Below are 18705 nucleotides of genomic sequence, written 5' to 3' on the forward strand. Positions count from 1 at the left end.
TCAACTTTCCCAAGTCACATCTTCAGCCCACCCAGTCTCTCCCCTTTATTGGGGCGGTCCTGGATACCATTCAACTTCGAGCATTCCTTCCTCCTCAACGCATGGATGCTCTCCTTCTACTCTGCCAGTCGGTGTCTTCTCGCCAATCCATCTCAGCGAGACACATGATGGGCCACATGGCATCTACAGTTCATGTGACGCCTTTTGCCAGACTTCATCTCAGAATTCCTCAATGGACCCTGGCATCTCAGTGGACTCAGGTGTCCGACCCGTTGTCACGTCACATTGTAGTCACTCCTGCTCTACGGCAGTCTCTTCTCTGGTGGATGACCTCTTCGAATCTATCCAGAGGTTTGCTGTTTCACTCTCCTCCCCACCAGAAGGTTCTCACGACCGATTCATCGAACTATGCGTGGGGGGCTCATCTGGATGGTCTTCGCACTCAGGGGTTCTGGACCAGTGCGGAACGACTTCATCAGATCAATCTTCTAGAGCTCAGAGCCATCTTCAATGCTCTCCAAGCTTTTCAACATCTGCTTCACGACATGGTGGTCCTTATTCGCACCGACAATTAGGTCGCCATGTATTATGTCAACAAACAAGGGGGCACGGGCTCGGCCCTTCTTTGCCAGGAAGCTCTTCGAGTCTGGGATTGGGCGGTCCGTCACAACTCCTTCCTCAGAGCTATCTACATTCAGGGGAAAGACAACGTCTTGGCAGACAAATTGAGTCGTCTTCTCCAGCCTCACGAATGGACCCTCCATTCCGACCCCCTTCATCAGATCTTTGTACAGTGGGGGACGCCTCAGATAGACCTCTTTGCAGCCCCCCACAACTTCAAACTGCCTCAGTTTTGCTCCAGGATCTACACTCCTCATCGCCTCGAGGCAGACGCTTTTCTACTGGATTGGGGGAATCGCTTCCTATATGCGTTCCCTCCATTTCCTCTCATTCAAAAGACTCTGGTCAAGTTGATATCAGACCATGCCACCATGATTCTGATTGCTCCTCGGTGGCCCAGACAACCTTGGTTCTCTCTTCTACTTCAACTCAGCAGCAGGGAGCCAGTACTTCTTCCTGTGTTTCCTTCACTACTCACTCAACATCAAGGTTCACTACTTCATCCCAACCTGCAGTCCCTCCACCTGACAGCTTGGTTCCTTTCAACATAACTCTTCACCAGTTTTCTCAAGCAGTGAGGGAGGTCTTGGAGGCTTCCAGGAAGCCTGCTACTCGACAATGCTATTCCCAAAACTGGACTAGATTCTCTTCCTGGTGTATTTCCAATGCCACGGAACCTCAGCGAGCTTCCCTATCTTCTGTATTGGACTATCTTCTACACCTGTCTCAGTCTGGTCTCAAGTCTACCTCTATACGAGTTCACCTGAGTGCTATTGCGGCTTTCCATCAGCCTCTACAGGGGAAACCTTTATCTGCTCATCCTGTGGTTTCCAGATTTATGAAAGGACTTTTTCATGTAAACCCTCCTATCAAACCTCCTCCAGTGGTTTGGGATCTCAATGTTGTCCTGTCTCATCTTATGAAGCCTCCGTTTGAACCTCTCAACAAGGCTCCACTTAAGTATCTCACCTGGAAGGTGGTTTTTCTGGTGGCCCTCACGTCAGCTCGCCGGGTCAGTGAACTTCAGGCCCTAGTGGCGGATCCACCGTTCACTGTATTCCATCATGACAAGGTGGTTCTTCGTACTCATCCAAAATTCTTGCCTAAAGTGGTCTCTGAATTTCACATCAACCAATCCATCGTGCTTCCAGTGTTCTTTCCAAAGCCTCATTCTCACCCTGGGGAATCTGCTTTACACACTCTGGACTGTAAACGTGCTTTAGCTTTCTACTTGGATCGCACAAAGCCACACAGAACTGCTCCTCAACTTTTCGTCTCCTTTGATCCAAACAAGTTGGGACGACCTGTATCGAAGCGCACCATCTCTAACTGGATGGCGGCTTGTATCTCTTCCTGCTATGCCCAGGCTGGATTATCCCTTCCCTGTAAGGTCACAGCCCATAAGGTCAGAGCAATGGCAGCCTCTGTAGCCTTCCTCAGATCGACACCGATTGAGGAGATTTGTAAGGCTGCCACTTGGTCCTCGGTTCACACATTCACCTCTCATTATTGTCTGGATACTTTCTCCAGACGGGATGGACAGTTTGGCCAAACAGTGTTACAAAATTTGTTCTCTTAAATTGCCAACTCTCCCACCATCCCATTGGGGTTAGCTTGGAGGTCACCCACTAGTGAGAATACCTGCCTGTTTGTCCTGGGATAAAGCAATGTTACTTACCGTAACAGTTGTTATCCAGGGACAGCAGGCAGCTATTCTCACGTCCCACCCACCTCCCCTGGGTTGGCTTCTCAGGCTAGCTACCTGAACTGAGGAGACACGCCCGGTACATCGGGCGGGAAGGCACTGGCGCATGCGCGGTGCGGGCATCTCGAAACTTCTGAGTTTCTTCAAGCAAGACATGCTTGCAAGATGTCCGTATCGGGGCTCTGTCGGATGACATCACCCACTAGTGAGAATAGCTGCCTGCTGTCCCTGGATAACAACTGTTACGGTAAGTAACATTGCTTTCTCTGCCGTGGTCAGCTGAGTGGCAGCAGCAGGGAACCCCCTCCCCTCCCCGCAAGTTGACTGGCAGGAGGGATGCCCATTCTCTCCTGCTGGAAACCCCCTCCCGACTATCCACAGCAAGAGAAGTGCCTAATTCCTCCTGCTAACCCCCTGAAGCATCACCCCCCCAAAGCATCCCTCAGCAGCATGAGTGCCCAATTCCTCCATCCACCACCCCCGAAGCATCCCAGGGCAGGAGGAGTGCCAATACCTTCTGCCACAACCCTCCCAGAAGCATCGCCCCCTCCCCCCCAAAGCATCTCCTGGCCACCCTACAACCCTCCCCCTTCCAGTGCCCTCCACTCACCTGGAGACCCCATCTGTCATCCCCCCTAACAGGAAGACCACCCCCCACTTCTCCCTGTACCTTTTAAAATAAAAGTCCAGCCAGAGGGAGGCATACACCTTCCAGCAGGTTGGCCTATCTCTGCAAAATGGCAGGCCTTCCCCTTCCCGGTGCATTCTGGGATACACCGGGGCAGAGCCTAAGGCACTGATTGGCTCAGATGACTAAGGCTCCTCGGCCTGCATTTCTGGCGCCTAGGGCTGCTTAAGCTCACCTAAGGCCACGTCTGGGCGAGCCCACACCTAGCCTAGGTTCCTCCCTGCACCCGCAACAGATGCCTACAGTGTAGGCAGCCTGCCTTGGGGTTGGTTTTTTTAATTTTATTTTTAGAAAACGTGCATCCTGATTGGCTGTTTGACTGCGGCCGTTTTTAGAATTTGTCCCTTAATGTGCGTTGTTCCCCTGGTCCAGAAGTTCAAAAGCATCCAGGGGATTGAATAAAAAAATGATTTGGATGAATTGACAAACTATAGTGTTGCTAAATTTGCTCTGTTCAACTTATTGCAGTGCTCTGTTTATCGCAATGATTGTAAGTCTCCTGTTCCTCGTGCTCCTGAGGTTCACAGCTGGATTTCTTTTCTGGATTTTTATTGCAAGTGTAATAGGCATCATAGGATATGGTGAGTGCTGGAACTAAGAATGTGTAATGAGCCCTATGTGATATTTAGATGCTTTATAAACATCTTAAAGGGTGAGCAGATGTGCTAAACTTTAATCTTAGATAAACAAAATGGAAGAAAACCCTTCCATATATCTAGCCTAATCACTTGTCCAGATTAGCTACAGGTTATTGTCTCTCCCAGTTCATCAGGGTGATGGGGAGAGTTGCATTCCTCAGACAAATCTAAACAAGTGGAGGAGTGGTTAGTTCAGTGGCTGAGCTCTTTGGGAACTGGATTCAATTCCTGCTGCAGATCCTTGCGAATCTGGATGAGTCAATTAACTTTCCATTACCCCAGATATTATCTGTATAGAATCACAGAAAGGCAGTATATTGGGTCCCTTCCCCTTTGCATTATGAGTGCTATAATTTTATTTAAGTTATTTATAATCCACTAAACATACATAATAATAAAAGCAGACTCAACTGTCAGAGTAAACAAAATCAGTAAAGGTGTTCTATCTAATTTGATCTTAATCTATTCTCTAAAAAAACATAAGAATAGTCTTACTGGGTCAGACCAATGGTCCATGAAGCCCAGTAGCCCGTTCTCATGGTGGCCAATCCAGGTCACTAATACCTGGCCAAAACCCAAGGAGTAGAAATATTCCATGCTACCGATTCAGGGCAAACAGTGGTTTCCCCATGTCTTTCTCAATAACAGACTATGGACTTTCCCTCCAGGAACTTGTCCAAACCTTTCTTGACTATCAACATTTTCCACTGTTAGTTTAAATGTGCAAAGATGCTTTCTCGTTCTCCTTTCATTGGCTAGATAAATGATTACAAGAACATTAAAATTTTTATTAAGAAACCAAAGAAAATATTAGCTATTCAACAGGGACGCTTTAATAAATTTATTGATGTTTGGGAGCTATTAGCAAATTATTGTAAGGATTGATTATATTGATTATATTTAATAATTTTTTTTATTCCCCTTTTATTAATTGAGGTATAGGGTGGGGGGAGGGTGGGTTTATTTTTCAAGTTATATGAAATTATTAAGTTATAATGAAGGGAGGGTGGGAGGGAGGATTTATATATTATGTTTCAATATATATTTGTGATAAAAAGTGATATTAAAGTTTGTATGATTGTATTGTATTATGAAACACTTGTTGGAAGTTTAAAAATGAATAAAGATTAAAAAAAAAAAAAGAAACCAAATCTCTCTCTCTCTCTATTTGCCTGTCCATCATATTGAAACCAAACGAGTACAGTGTTAAAAATACAAAGCATTTGTCTTTTTGTTTAATAAAACTTTAAACTCATTTTTGCAGGCATTTTCCACTGTTATTGGGAATATGACAGTTTGAGGGGAATGCCTGGATCTGACCTCACTATCTATGACATTGGTTTTCAAACAGATTTCAGAGTCTACTTACAGCTGAGACAAACATGGCTTGCCTTTAGTGAGTATCATTTAAAATGTTATATTGTAAAGCCATGGTGAAGGATAATGTTCAGGGCATTCTGTCTGACTCTTCCAAATTCAGATTGAGTGCCTTCAATATTGAGCAAACTCTTTGACTGTGTTCATGCAGTGGTCGGTTCCATTGGGTTTAGCACCCCCAATCATTTTGAATAGTTGGCTCCTATGCTTACAAACTCCTTTCATTATAAAAAGGTAAATTTCTACTGCAATCACTGAAAACGTTGTGTAGCATTATAACTGATTACTGTTGATAGCGTGGTGATATGACCTGATTAACATAACATAAAATATCGTTCATATACTACAAAACCTTGTAGATCCATGCAGTTTAACAAATGAAAAAGAGACTGAACATTAATAGTGAAACACAAATGTTACTCTTTCAGGAACTTTTCATACAAATAAGCTTTCAGCAATTTCCTAAAATGTAAGTAAGAAGTGGAAATAGAAAACAAGTGATGTAGGTCAGTAGCCCATTTAGCTGCCTGAAACGATAATAGTTGATTAAAATATCTTTTATAAACACAGGGGCTCATTTTCAAAGCACTTAGACACATAAAGTACCATAGTAACATATGGTACTTTGTGTCTCTAAGGCCAGGATTCGCATAAAACCGCGTTAAAAAGTGATGGTCTGCTAACGTGGCAAATTGAAAAAAGCGAGATATTTTCAAAAAATAGCGCATGCAGATGAGGTTGGCAGACAGCAGTAAAGATTCGCTAAATTTGCTTGTGCCCATTGCTGGTGATAGCGATAGGCACATGCACAGATAAAACACGTAAGCCCCCCCTCCAAAAAAAACCCACATAAGCCCCCCCCCAAAAAAAAACTCACAACAGCAGCAGGAGAGATGCCTACTCTCCCCGCTGTCAAAACACCTGCCGCTGCTCAGCTGCATACACCACCCGCAGCGGGATAGATACCCACTCTCACCGCTGCCAAGTGACCTCCCTCCCCCACCTCTGATGTCCCCTCCCCCTTACCTTAACATAGATGCATGGAGGACCTCTTGGGATACAACCTGGGCCAATCAGAGTCTCAGGTCCCTTCCCGGTTGCACCGTGAAGGGGCCTAAGGCTCTGATTGGCCCGGACGCCCAATAGGAGGGGCCTTAAGCGTCTGGGCCAGTCAGAGCCTTAGGTCCCTTCACTATCCTCCATGTTTTCCAGAATGTTAACTGTTATTGATGATATGATTTCATATTGGAAATTTAGAATGGATTTCCTAAGTTAGGATATGAAATATTTAAAATGATTACTAGGTGTATTGACTTTCCTTTATTGTAAGACAGGGGTGGAGGGTGTTAACTACATTAATGTGTTAATTGAATAATGCACAAGATTTACCTCTTAACACATATTAAGTGGCAGAATCATGCATTGTTTTACCACAACACATGCAAAGCCTCTCATTATTATGCAAATCAAAATAGTGCAGCTTGTACTGAACTTCACAAGCTGTGTTATTTATAGAAATATAACACCAACATTGAGCTGGCATCTTATTTCTTCTCTGGAAGCATCTTGTTAAGCTTAAATCCTTTTCCCCCAGTGAAAACACCCTCCCAAAGGCATCCCCTCATTCAGATAACCCACAGGACATACCAGCATTTCCCCTGGTTCTTAGTAAATGGGGCACCAGTCGATCCTTAGCAATAGATGCAAGGTCCTTGACAAGCTGTTAGTCATAAATTCCTTGTCCACTCTAAGCCTATGACAAACTCTGATTTATAGACAGTAAAGGGGAGAGTGTGGCGCAGTGGTTAGAGCTACAGCTTCAGCACCCTGAGGTTGTGGGTTCAAACCCAAACTGATCCTTGTGACTTTGGACAAGTCACCTAACCCCCTATTGCCCCTGGTACATTAGATAGATTGTGATCCCACTAGGACAGACAAGGAAAAATGCTTGAGTACCTGAACAAGTTCATGTAAACCATTCTGAGCTCTCCTAGGAGAATGGTTTAGAAAATTGAAAGAATAAATAAATAAATAGTGTGAAAAGCTTCAGTCTCTGAAAAGCAGAGCTGGTATTGTGACATCATAATGCCTTATTCCACCAATGCCCAAGAGCCAACCTCATCAGTGATGTCACAATGGCTTGATTGTCCTGTACTTGGTTCACTTCTGCTACATTTTGACTTCTAGAGTGGTGCAGTGGTTAAAGCTACAACCTCAGCATCCTGAAGTTGTGGGCTCAAACCCACATTGCTCCTTGTGACCCAGGGCAAGTCATTTAATCCCCCCATTGTCCCAGGTACTTTAGATAGATTGTTAGTCCACCAGGACAGACAGGGGAAAATGCTTGAGTACTTGAATAAATTCATGTAAGCCGTTCTGAGCTCCCTAGGAAGAACGGTATAGAAAATTGAATAAATAATAAAGCACTGGGCATTGCCTTGTTTACCTCTGAGCTAGTCTTGTCAAATAAAGCATAAATTAATTTAGTAATGCATTTTCATTTTCTTTCTTTGTTAGTGATAATACTTTGTATTGTTGAAGTTATCATCATATTGATGTTAATCTTCCTGAGAAACAGAATTGCCATTGCTATCACGCTATTACAGGAAGGGAGCAGGTAAGTGACTTCTTAAAATGTTAGGACAAGGTTCTTGCCTTACACGGCCCGTCTGCAACTCATAAAAATTTAGAAACATGATGGCAAATAAAGGCCAAATGGCCCATCCAGTCTGCCCATCCAAGAGAGGAAGTTTTAGCATATTTGAAATCAAAGTTACTGCTATGTACTTATGGTTATAAGTATGTTAAATTAGTATGACATTAAGCCCATTATCTTTAAGTAACTTAGAGTTACCTTCAAAGAACTTATAAGTTAGCACAAGCCTAATTTGCTGAACATCAATGAGCTCCTGTCTTTGCTATACAGTGCTCCCCCGCGAATTCGCGGTCTGTGATTCACGGTCCCGGTCATTTGCGGTATTTTCCGACTGCGAATGACTGAGCAGGAGAGGGCAGCCGGAGCACCAGCGAGTGAAGGAAATCACTCGCGGTATGCTCTGACCGCCTCTTCCTGTACTAAAGTCGAGCCTCACCAATCAGGAGCTGTTTTGACACGCAGCTCCTGATTGGTGAGGCTCAACTTTAGTATAGGAAGAGGCGGTCGGAGCATACCGCAAGTGATTTCCTTCACTTGCCGGCGCTCCGGCTGCCCTCTCCTGTCTCCCCTGCTAAAAACAGTATTCGCGTTTTTCAACATTCGCAGGGGTTCCTGGAATGGAACCCCCGCGAATATCGGGGGAGTACTGTACATGAAACTATAACTTTTTTTCACTGCAAAGAGCCTTTGATAAATAGGCTAAAAAGCCTTCTCTTAGAATTATTGAATAGTTCTGTCTTGTTTTAATGTGGTATTTCAAAATTTATAGTAGTTAGAGGCCTACTGAAATTTAGGTTTTGGTGCTGAAATTAGCCCAAAATCTGGGTTCAGCTATGCTTCAGTTTTGGCCAAAAATGCTAGTACGTTTTTGGTTGGAAACAAACCCACCCCCCAACCCGTAATCACAATGCCCGCTGCCCTTCCATCACCCAAAGGCCCTCCCTGGGCCTACCTTCGAAAGCCCTGGTGGTCTGCTGGCCTCTTTAGTCAGGAGTGAACTCCAGTCACTTCTATTTATGTTGACTCCAAGTTTGAACGACTGCTGCGACTTCCTGTAGCAGTCATTTTGATTGTAGAGGCAGCATGGGCAGGAGAGATTTGAGATCACTCTTTGTCCCAAAGAGTCTACTAGACCTTCAGAGCTTTGAAAGGTAGGCCTGAGGGAGGGCCTTTGGGTAATGAGAGAGTAGAATTTGTAGTTAGGGGGTGTGAGTGTGTCTTGGGGGACCTGCTGTCTGCTTGGGGTAGTGGAGTGGCCTGGAGAGGGGGGGTGGATCTGCTGTCTCCAAGGGGAGGAGCAACAGTGTTGGTTTTCGCTTTAGGCCGAAAATGAATGATGAATTTTGGCCATATACAGTTTCAGCTGAAACTGAAAACCTTAGTTTCGGTCATCCTCTAGTAGTTATGTGTTCCTAGAGGAAGAATTATAATACGCCATGGGAATTAAAGTCTGACTGAATTGGCCTAAAGCTAAAGACACAGAGCTTAGGTATTTGATAATAGTGGTGCTAATTTCAGGTTTCTCTCTGCCTTTGACAACATTGCTGCATGTTGCATGAACCGCCGTAATAGGTAATGCACATAACATTTTGAGGGGTAACTTCATAAGAACATAAGAATAGCCTTTCTGGGTCAGACCGATGGTCCATCAAACCCAGTAGCCCATTCTCACGGTGGCCAATCCAAGTCCCTAGTACCTGGCCAAAACCCAAGGTGTAGCTTTATTCCATGCTACCAATACAAGGCAAGCAGTGGCTTCCCCCTTGTCTTTCTCAATAACAGACTATGGACTTTTCCTCCAGGAACTTGTCCAAACCTTTCTTAAAACCATCTATGCTATCTGCTCTTACCACATCCTCTGGCAATGCGTTCCAGAGCTAAACTATTCTCTGAGTGAAAAAAAAAAATGTCCTCCTATTGGTTTTAAAAGTATTTCCTTGTAACTGCATCGAGTGTCCCTTGTGTCCTCCATCTCAATATGATATTTGTGCAAATTATGTTCAGCAGGGTTGTCTCTTCCTCAGCAGGTCTCATGAGTGTAGATTCATCAGTTTTTTTTTAAATGATAAAAGTAGTAAACATATCCCATTTTCTATTCAAAAATCTGACAACTTTTAGCGGTACTATAAAAGCCGCTTGTGTCAAGTCCCCTCCTGTTGCGTGCCTACTGCTCACTCAATGTGAATATTCTAAGCCTGCTTGATCTCCTAATCACTTCATTAGCTTGGTGGCTTTGTTGCTGTTCTCTGGACTGGTGACTGTGCTCCTGCTTGACTGTTATGTGCTGGTGGCATATCTAATCTAATCTAATACACAACTTATTTAATCACACCATGCCAAAAAGGTTCAAGGCAATTTACGTTCAAAGAGGCCGTAAAATTTGCAGGAAAATAAAAAGCAATCAATAATTAAAGTATCATCATAACATGATTATTTACGATAAGTCATATAAAAAAATTTTCACATTTTTACAAAACCTTAAGTAATTGATAGATATATATATATATATGTCATATATATAAAATGGAAAAAGTATTGGCATTACAAGGTTATATTAAAAAATTTAATAAAATATGGGGACCATTGACAAATTATTATACTGATCAGATATAATAACACATGTATAGAACATATAGAAGGGGTAGGGAGGGAAAACTATTGTAATATTAATATGATATAAAATTCTGATAAAGGGTTTATTTAATTCACATTGTAAGAACATTTAATAATAATTTCAAGTGTTTTTTCATAATTGAATGTATTACATGTATTTCACTTGATGTAAGAATTTAAAAAAAGAATAAAAAATATTTATTAAAAAAAAAAAAAGTCCTAATGTAAACAGGTCGTTCCATAATGTAATGGCAACGTAAGCAAAAGAGGAGTTGAGCTGTCGTTTATGTTACGCTGTGAGAACTCTGATTATCCCAGGACAAGCAGGCAGGTATTCTCACTAGTGGGTGATGTCATCAGACAGAGCCCCGGTACGGACGTCTCACAAGCACGTGTTGCTTGTAGAAACTTAAAGTTTCTAGATGCCCGCACCGCGCATGCGCCGGTGCCTTCCCGCCCGGAGATCCGGGCGTGTCTCCTCAGTTCTTTCTTTTCCGCGGAGCTGAGAAGTTCAACTTCATCATGCGCTAGCTGAATTCAGTTAAATTTGCCTTCCTTGTCCGCGTTTTCGCTTCCTTTTAATTACAGTTAACAGTACTTTTCTTTTTCAGTAAAAAAAAAAAAAAAAAAAAAGAAGATTATTTCCTCCGGCGGGTCGAACGGGCCGGCCACGTGGCTCAGGCCCACTGGCTTCGACCTCGCGGCGGAGATTTTCCGGCCTATGTCCCGGCCAATCACCGGGTTTAAAAAGTGCAGCAAGTGCCAACGCGCGATTTCACTCACGGACCCTCACCGGCGCTGTTTGCAGTGTTTGGGCCCTGACCACATCCCGAAATCGTGCAGGCCTTGCTCTACCCTTACGGCACGCTCATTCAAGCGGCGTTGCCTATTGTGGGAATCGATGTTCAAGATGGACGCAGCTAAGGATCCCTCAGCCTCCACTTCATCTGATACCTCCCCGGTTCGGGCGAAACCGGTATCGACCCCTCCTGCATCGAGTGTGGTGAAACCGGCATCGTTCATCCCGACACCATCCACGAGCTCGACGTCGGTGCCTGCCCCGGTCTCCTCGGTTCAGGTACCTCTTCCTTCCACAGTGCCACCAGTGGTCATCAAAGTGCCGAAAGCTACTAAGCAGAAGCACTCGGCCTCGAAGGAACGCGATGACCGTGCAGGAGGACCCCCTTTCGGTGCGGATCCCTCCCTATCGGCTTCGCTACGGTCCGTGCTGGAAGCTCAATTCGTTGAGCTCATGCAGACCATCGGACCCGGGCTCATCGCTGCCATACAGGGTGACCTCCCGGTACCGGTCCAAAGGGGCGGTCCGCCCCCTCCCCCTCCTCCCCGTTCGACCTCGAAAACCGACGAGGACGAACGGGGGAGGGCGGCGATGCCCACGCGGCAAGCCTCGCTTACCGATATGCCGCCATTAGAACCCATTACGCCTCCGCGCCAACATGGGACCAGACCTCCGATCGATACTCAAAGCCCTGGGCATAGTCAGGAAGAGTTCTTCCGTACTCCTTACCAGACTTGGGTAGCATCGCAAGAACCCGCATCGCAACCCCAGTTGCGATCCACCGCTTCCAGCCCTATCCACCACTTGGGGGCCTCGGGAGACCATGCGATGCACAGACGATCCCGATCCCCGTCCCGCCATCGAGACGGGCACCGATCGAGACACTCATCCTGGCACTCTTCACGCCACTCGGAGGTGTCACCGCAGAAAAAACTGCAACGTAGGGGATACTCCTCATCAGAGGTGTCCCCTCCGGGGGGCCCGGAGTACGAGGAGACACCGGTGCCCGATTCTCCTTGCCACTCCCCGATGTCCATGGACCTGGAGGCCTCCTCCTCCTCCAGCCCGTCCCACAGGCCGACGCTGGCGGATCAATTGTCCTTCTCATCATTCCTCCGACAAATGGCGGATGATCTGGATGTGACCCTTGACACGGGCTCCCGATACTCCAAAGAGTATCTGGACACCATGCATTTACCTAACCCTCCAACGGAGTCGCTTCGGCTCCCCCTGCATAAATTGCTGGATCAGACCTTCATGCAGTGTTTCGAAACACCGTACTCCATACCGGCGATCCCCAGCAAACTCGATGCTCGATACCGCATCGTGCACCATAAAGGGTTTGAGGGCCCTCAACTCTCCCACCAATCCCTACTGGTCGAGTCCTCTCTTAAACGCTCTCATCCCTCCCAGGTCTACGCCTCTGTACCGCCGGGCCGAGAGGGGAGAACGATGGACAAATTTGGTAGAAAATTCTATCAAAACTCCATGATGGCGTCACGGGTGCTGAACTACAATTTCTTTTTCTCTTCCTATCTGGAGTTGTTCTTGCCGGTGCTCCGCAAGTTCACTCCGTTCATAGACAACCAAGCTCGATTCGAGTTCGAGGAAGTGGTAGCCTCCCTCTCCCAACTACGCCTCCAGCTGATGCAATCCTCCTTCGATGCATTCGAACTCTCGGCACGTGCTGCCGCAAGCGCGGTAGCCATGCGTCGCCTGGCATGGCTCCGTACAATCGATATGGATCCCAACCTCCAGGACAGACTCGCCAACGTACCATGTGCTGGAGCTGACCTGTTCGATGAGTCTATCGAAACTGTTACCAAGAAGCTGTCGGATCATGAAAAATCTTTTCAATCCATCCTGCGGCCCAAACCCAAACCTCAACAGTCTCGACCTTCCAGGCCACCCCTGATTTACCAGCGGCGTTACATGCCCAGACAAACGCCTGCTGCGAGACAACCTGCGAAGAGACAACCTCCCCAGAAGTCTCAGCAAAAACCTCAGCCACCGGCTGCACCTAAGGCTCCCCAGCCCTTTTGACTCCCCTCCCGGGAGCACAACCGACACCGTTCTGCACTCAGCCTCTCCCATAGGGGGCCGCCTCCATCTTTTTTACCATCGATGGGAGGCCATAACCACGGACCTATGGGTCCTTACCATCATAAGAGAAGGATACTCTCTTCAATTCCATCGGGTCCCCCCGGACCATCCTCCAAGAGAGTATCCTTCAAGCTCGACGCAGACCGCCCTTCTCCTTCAGGAAGTCCAAACCTTACTTCAGCTTCGGGCTGTCGAGCCGGTCCCGTCAGACCAATTGAACCGAGGGTTTTACTCCCGGTACTTCCTCGTCCCGAAGAAAACGGGCGACCTGCGACCCATTTTAGACCTTCGGGCCCTCAACAAGTTTCTGGTCAAAGAGAAGTTTCGCATGTTGACTTTGGCTTCTCTATACCCCCTCCTCGAGCAGAACGACTGGTTATGCTCCCTGGATCTCAAGGAGGCCTACACTCACATCCCCATTCACCCGGCCTCCCGAAAGTTCCTCAGATTTCGGGTGGGAAATCTGCACCTACAGTATCGAGTGCTACCATTCGGCCTATCTTCGTCCCCCAGAGTCTTCACAAAGTGCCTGGTGGTAGTGGCCGCAGCACTCCGGGACAGGGGTCTACAGGTGTTCCCATATCTCGACGACTGGCTCATCAAGGCCCCGTCAGCCCCAGAGGTCACTTCGGCGGCCTTGGCTACAACCTACTTCCTCCAAAATTTGGGCTTCGAGATCAACTTTTCCAAGTCTCATCTACAACCCACCCAGTCCCTCCCCTTCATCGGAGCGGTCCTGGACACCACCCGACTCCGAGCATTCCTGCCTCTGCAACGCATGGAGTCTCTTCTTCATCTCTGCCAGTCGGTGTCTACTCGCCAAACCCTACCGGCGAGACAACTGATGGTGCTCCTGGGCCATATGGCCTCCACAGTACATGTGACACCCTTTGCCAGACTCCACCTCAGGATCCCCCAGTGGACCCTGGCATCACAGTGGAATCAGACGTCCGATCCACTATCCAAACACATCTTAGTCACACCTGCTCTTCGGCAGTCTCTACTTTGGTGGATGACCTCTTCGAATCTATCCAGAGGTTTGCTGATGCACTCTCCCCCCCATCAGAAAGTTCTCACAACCGATTCGTCGAATTATGCATGGGGGGCCCACCTGGATGGTCTCCGCACCCAAGGATTCTGGACCAGTGCGGAAAGACTACACCAAATCAATCTACTGGAACTCAGAGCCATCTTCAATGCGCTCCAAGCTTTCCAACACCTACTTCACGACATGGTAATCCTCATTCGCACAGACAATCAGGCCGCCATGTATTATATCAACAAGCAAGGAGGCACAGGCTCGGCCCTCCTTTGCCAGGAAGCTCTACGAGTCTGGGACTGGGCGGTGCGCCACAACGCCCTACTCAGAGCAGTCTACATTCAGGGGGAGAACAACGTCTTAGCAGACAAACTAAGCCGCCTGCTACAACCGCACGAATGGACTCTCCATTCCAGCCCCCTTCACCAAATCTTCACGCAATGGGGGACGCCTCAGATAGACCTCTTTGCGGCTCCCCACAACTCCAAACTGCCTCAGTTTTGCTCCAGGATCTACACTCCTCATCGCCTCGAGGCAGATGCTTTTCTACTGAACTGGGGGAAACGATTTCTATATGCGTTCCCTCCATTCCCGCTGATCCAGAAGACTCTGGTCAAGCTGAAACTCGAACGGGCTACCATGATTCTAATAGCCCCTCGGTGGCCCAGACAACCTTGGTTCTCCCTCCTACTTCAACTCAGCAGCAGGGAACCAGTACCACTTCCAGTGTTTCCTTCACTACTTACTCAACATCAAGGATCACTGCTTCATCCCAACCTGCAGTCTCTCCACCTGACAGCTTGGTTCCTCTCAACGTAACCCCTCACCAATTCTCACAAGAAGTGAGGGAGGTCTTGGAAGCTTCCAGGAAGCCCGCCACTCGACAATGCTACTCCCAGAAATGGACCAGATTCTCCTCATGGTGTGTTTCTAAATCAAAGGAACCTCAGCGAGCTTCCTTATCCTCCGTGCTGGACTATCTCCTACACCTATCTCAATCTGGGCTCAAGTCCACATCCATACGAGTCCACCTGAGCGCTATTGCGGCGTTCCACCAGCCCCTACAAGGGAAACCCCTCTCGGCCCATCCGGTGGTCGCCAGATTTATGAAAGGACTCTTCCATGTTAACCCTCCTCTCAAACCACCCCCAGTAGTTTGGGACCTCAATGTAGTCCTTTCCCGTCTCATGAAGCCCCCGTTTGAACCACTCAACAGGGCCCCTCTTAAGTATCTCACCTGGAAAGTGCTTTTTCTTGTAGCCCTTACGTCCGCTCGCAGAGTCAGCGAACTCCAGGCATTGATGGCGGATCCACCATTCACAGTATTCCATCATGACAAGGTGGTCCTCCGCACTCACCCGAAATTCCTGCCTAAGGTGGTCTCCGAATTTCATCTCAACCAATCCATTGTACTTCCAGTATTCTTCCCTAAGCCCCATTCTCACCACGGAGAATCGGCCCTTCACACTCTAGACTGTAAACGTGCCTTGGCTTTCTACCTGGATCGCACCAAGCCACACAGAACCACTCCTCAACTTTTTGTCTCCTTCGATCCTAACAAGTTGGGAAGACCCGTATCAAAGCGCACCATCTCTAATTGGATGGCGGCTTGTATCTCTTTCTGCTATGCCCAGGCTGGATTATCACTTCCTTGTAAGGTCACAGCCCATAAGGTCAGAGCAATGGCAGCCTCAGTAGCATTCCTCAGATCAACACCAATCGAGGAAATTTGTAAGGCTGCCACCTGGTCCTCGGTTCACACATTCACCTCACATTATTGTCTGGATACTCTCTCCAGACGGGATGGACAGTTTGGCCAAACAGTATTGAAAAATTTATTCTCTTAAGTCGCCAACTCCCCCTCCATCCCACTGAGGTTAGCTTGGAGGTCACCCACTAGTGAGAATACCTGCCTGCTTGTCCTGGGATAAAGCAATGTTACTTACCGTAACAGTTGTTATCCAGGGACAGCAGGCAGCTATTCTCACGTCCCACCCACCTCCCCTGGGTTGGCTTCTCAGGCTAGCTACCTGAACTGAGGAGACACGCCCGGATCTCCGGGCGGGAAGGCACCGGCGCATGCGCGGTGCGGGCATCTAGAAACTTTAAGTTTCTACAAGCAACACGTGCTTGTGAGACGTCCGTACCGGGGCTCTGTCTGATGACATCACCCACTAGTGAGAATAGCTGCCTGCTGTCCCTGGATAACAACTGTTACGGTAAGTAACATTGCTTTTTGCGCAGCTGCTGCTGAACCAAGCCACACTACAGGTTTCGACCTTTTTCTGGATTTGAATGTTGTGCTGTGGCTTTTTTGTACTAATTTCAGGCTAGAGTGAAGACCCTACTGTGAACCTTTGACCATTGGCCCCTGAAATAGTTATACTGAGAAATCTGCATCCTGGTGGTCTGAAGGTGGCGCTGTCCTACTGGTGCAAAGTGCCTAAAAGAAAAATATTGTACATAATTGCTTATGAGCTGCTACACGTGATCATGTAGTGTTTTGAATGATAGGAATTGAGCTGCTAGTGATTAAAGAAGGGTCTCATTTTATAGTAGTTATTCAATTGCACAGTTATTTATAAAATGCAATTTAGAATAGCAATAATCCACTTAAAATCAGTAGTTAACTTGGCTAGAAGCCAATTTTTGAGTGTTAGCTGTCTTTTTGATTCACATTAAACCTAAATCCTTTTATTAAGTTTTGGCAACTACTGATTTAATCCATAATTGTTTCTTAAATCCTGTAATTTTGTGCACTCATAGCACATGCCAAGACTGTACACCTGCTCTACGTGGAGGAAAAAAACCCCCATTTGAATACTTTGTTCCTGTGATTTCAGAGAGTTATTTCATTTTAACACATGAATTAAATGGGTTTTAATCTCAATCTTCAGCTTGAAGGTGAGGTGTAAATTTATTTTCCTTTAGCTTCCTCCATTCTTCTGATTTTTTTTTTTTATTTTTTTCCCCCTCTCCCAAAGCAGTTGTTTCAGCTGTTCATGGCTCCTGATTAGAGATTGCCAGTCATGCCAGAGAGTGGACAAGGGAGATAGTAATACACATCATCATATATTATGCGTCAAACTGTGACCACTAATAGGTTTGAACTCATCTTCTAAAGTGAAGGTTAAATAATAATTGAGAAACCCATTGTTTCATTTCCCTTTTCCCTTGAGTTTTGATGAATTATGTAGATTTAGTGTGTCAATAGATTTAGGCCGAATATACTTCAAATATACTTCAGTAGGGACCTGGACAATTGTGAAGAGCATACAAAGAATTGTGGTAGGGTGGTTATGTGATAACACAAGTTAATACTTCCAAAAGTTATCTGATTTCCCTTTTGTAGATAGTAGCTACCGGCATTATGCCCACTGTTATAACAAGGAAGTAACTTCAAAGGTTCTAGGCTAGTGACCTGGCAGTAAAACACCATTGATTCCAGCATTCAGTCTAGCATGTTAAAATATGCATGGGTCTTTGACAGTCCTTCATGTGACAGTTAAGACATTAGTGCTGATGTGGGTGACAGCTGCACTTATTTAATCTATTAGATTAGGTCATGTTTCTTTATTAGTTTTCTTCAATTTCTGAACCTCCTGAGACCAGTGTCTCGCAAACTTTCCTGCCAGTGGTACATGAAACCCAGTGCCCCAGCCAGAAGGCACCCAGAAGTGCGCAGTCGTCAACGCGATGATGTCATGCTTATGCGTGATGTCATCGCGTTGATGTCCGCCCATGCATGGAGGCCCATCTGGCTGTGACCCACTTCAATGGAGGGATACGGGAGGAGGGTAGGTGCGGGGAGAGGAGGAGAGACGCCGGAGAGGAAGAGAGTCATCCGCATCGGCTGACTGCCTACAGGACATGCCTCTCGCCTTGAGAGGCACGCCTTGTAGACAGTCGGCCGGCATGGATGACTCTCCTCCTCACCAGTGTGTTGTGGCACACCTGAAAACTCAGAAGGCACATAGTTTGCGATACACTGCTGTACACTAATTTGAAGAGCATGGGACTTATTACTGTTGCTTTTATATTGATTCAGAGGATTCTGCTATTATTTACTTTTTAAATATAAATAGGGTTAATGGGGCAGATTGTTTGTAATAATATATTTAAACCTGCAGTCTGTCTGTCTGTATTATCTTTGGAAGTTCTAATTGTTGTAACACTAATTATGGGCCAATTTTTCAAGTTTACAGATATTTACTATTTATTTAAGTCACTGAAATTTACAGTCTGCTGATCCAGGAGACAGTTTCTTCTCTCAGTGGATTACAGCAAATGAACATAAAATAAACCATAAAACCATTCAAGATGGACCAAAATATAATTTATACCCATTCTTACATATATAAAACCAAATATATTCAGAAACTAAATCCCCCCCATCTTATTTGCCTTTCCTCAGCCTTCCCAATCATTGAGCTCTTCAAGAGGCAAAAGCCTCTGTGAATAGAACT

At 46.3% G+C, this 18705-nt stretch overlaps 1 protein-coding gene across 6 annotated transcripts in view; it reads left to right on the plus strand.

The window, feature by feature from the left end:
- The window catches only part of SLC44A5 (solute carrier family 44 member 5), a 163336-nt gene that overhangs the window by 87837 nt on the left and 56794 nt on the right, over positions 1–18705 (plus strand). For all 6 annotated transcript variants that reach the window (XM_033916758.1, XM_033916755.1, XM_033916759.1 and 3 more), the window contains 3 exons: positions 3483–3595; positions 4917–5048; positions 7547–7646. In XM_033916758.1, the coding sequence (XP_033772649.1) occupies positions 3483–3595; positions 4917–5048; positions 7547–7646 (345 nt within the window). The remainder of the gene's footprint in view (positions 1–3482; positions 3596–4916; positions 5049–7546; positions 7647–18705) is intronic.

Source organism: Geotrypetes seraphini, chromosome 12, assembly GCF_902459505.1.
Source record: "Geotrypetes seraphini chromosome 12, aGeoSer1.1, whole genome shotgun sequence".
NCBI lineage: Eukaryota > Metazoa > Chordata > Amphibia > Gymnophiona > Dermophiidae > Geotrypetes > Geotrypetes seraphini.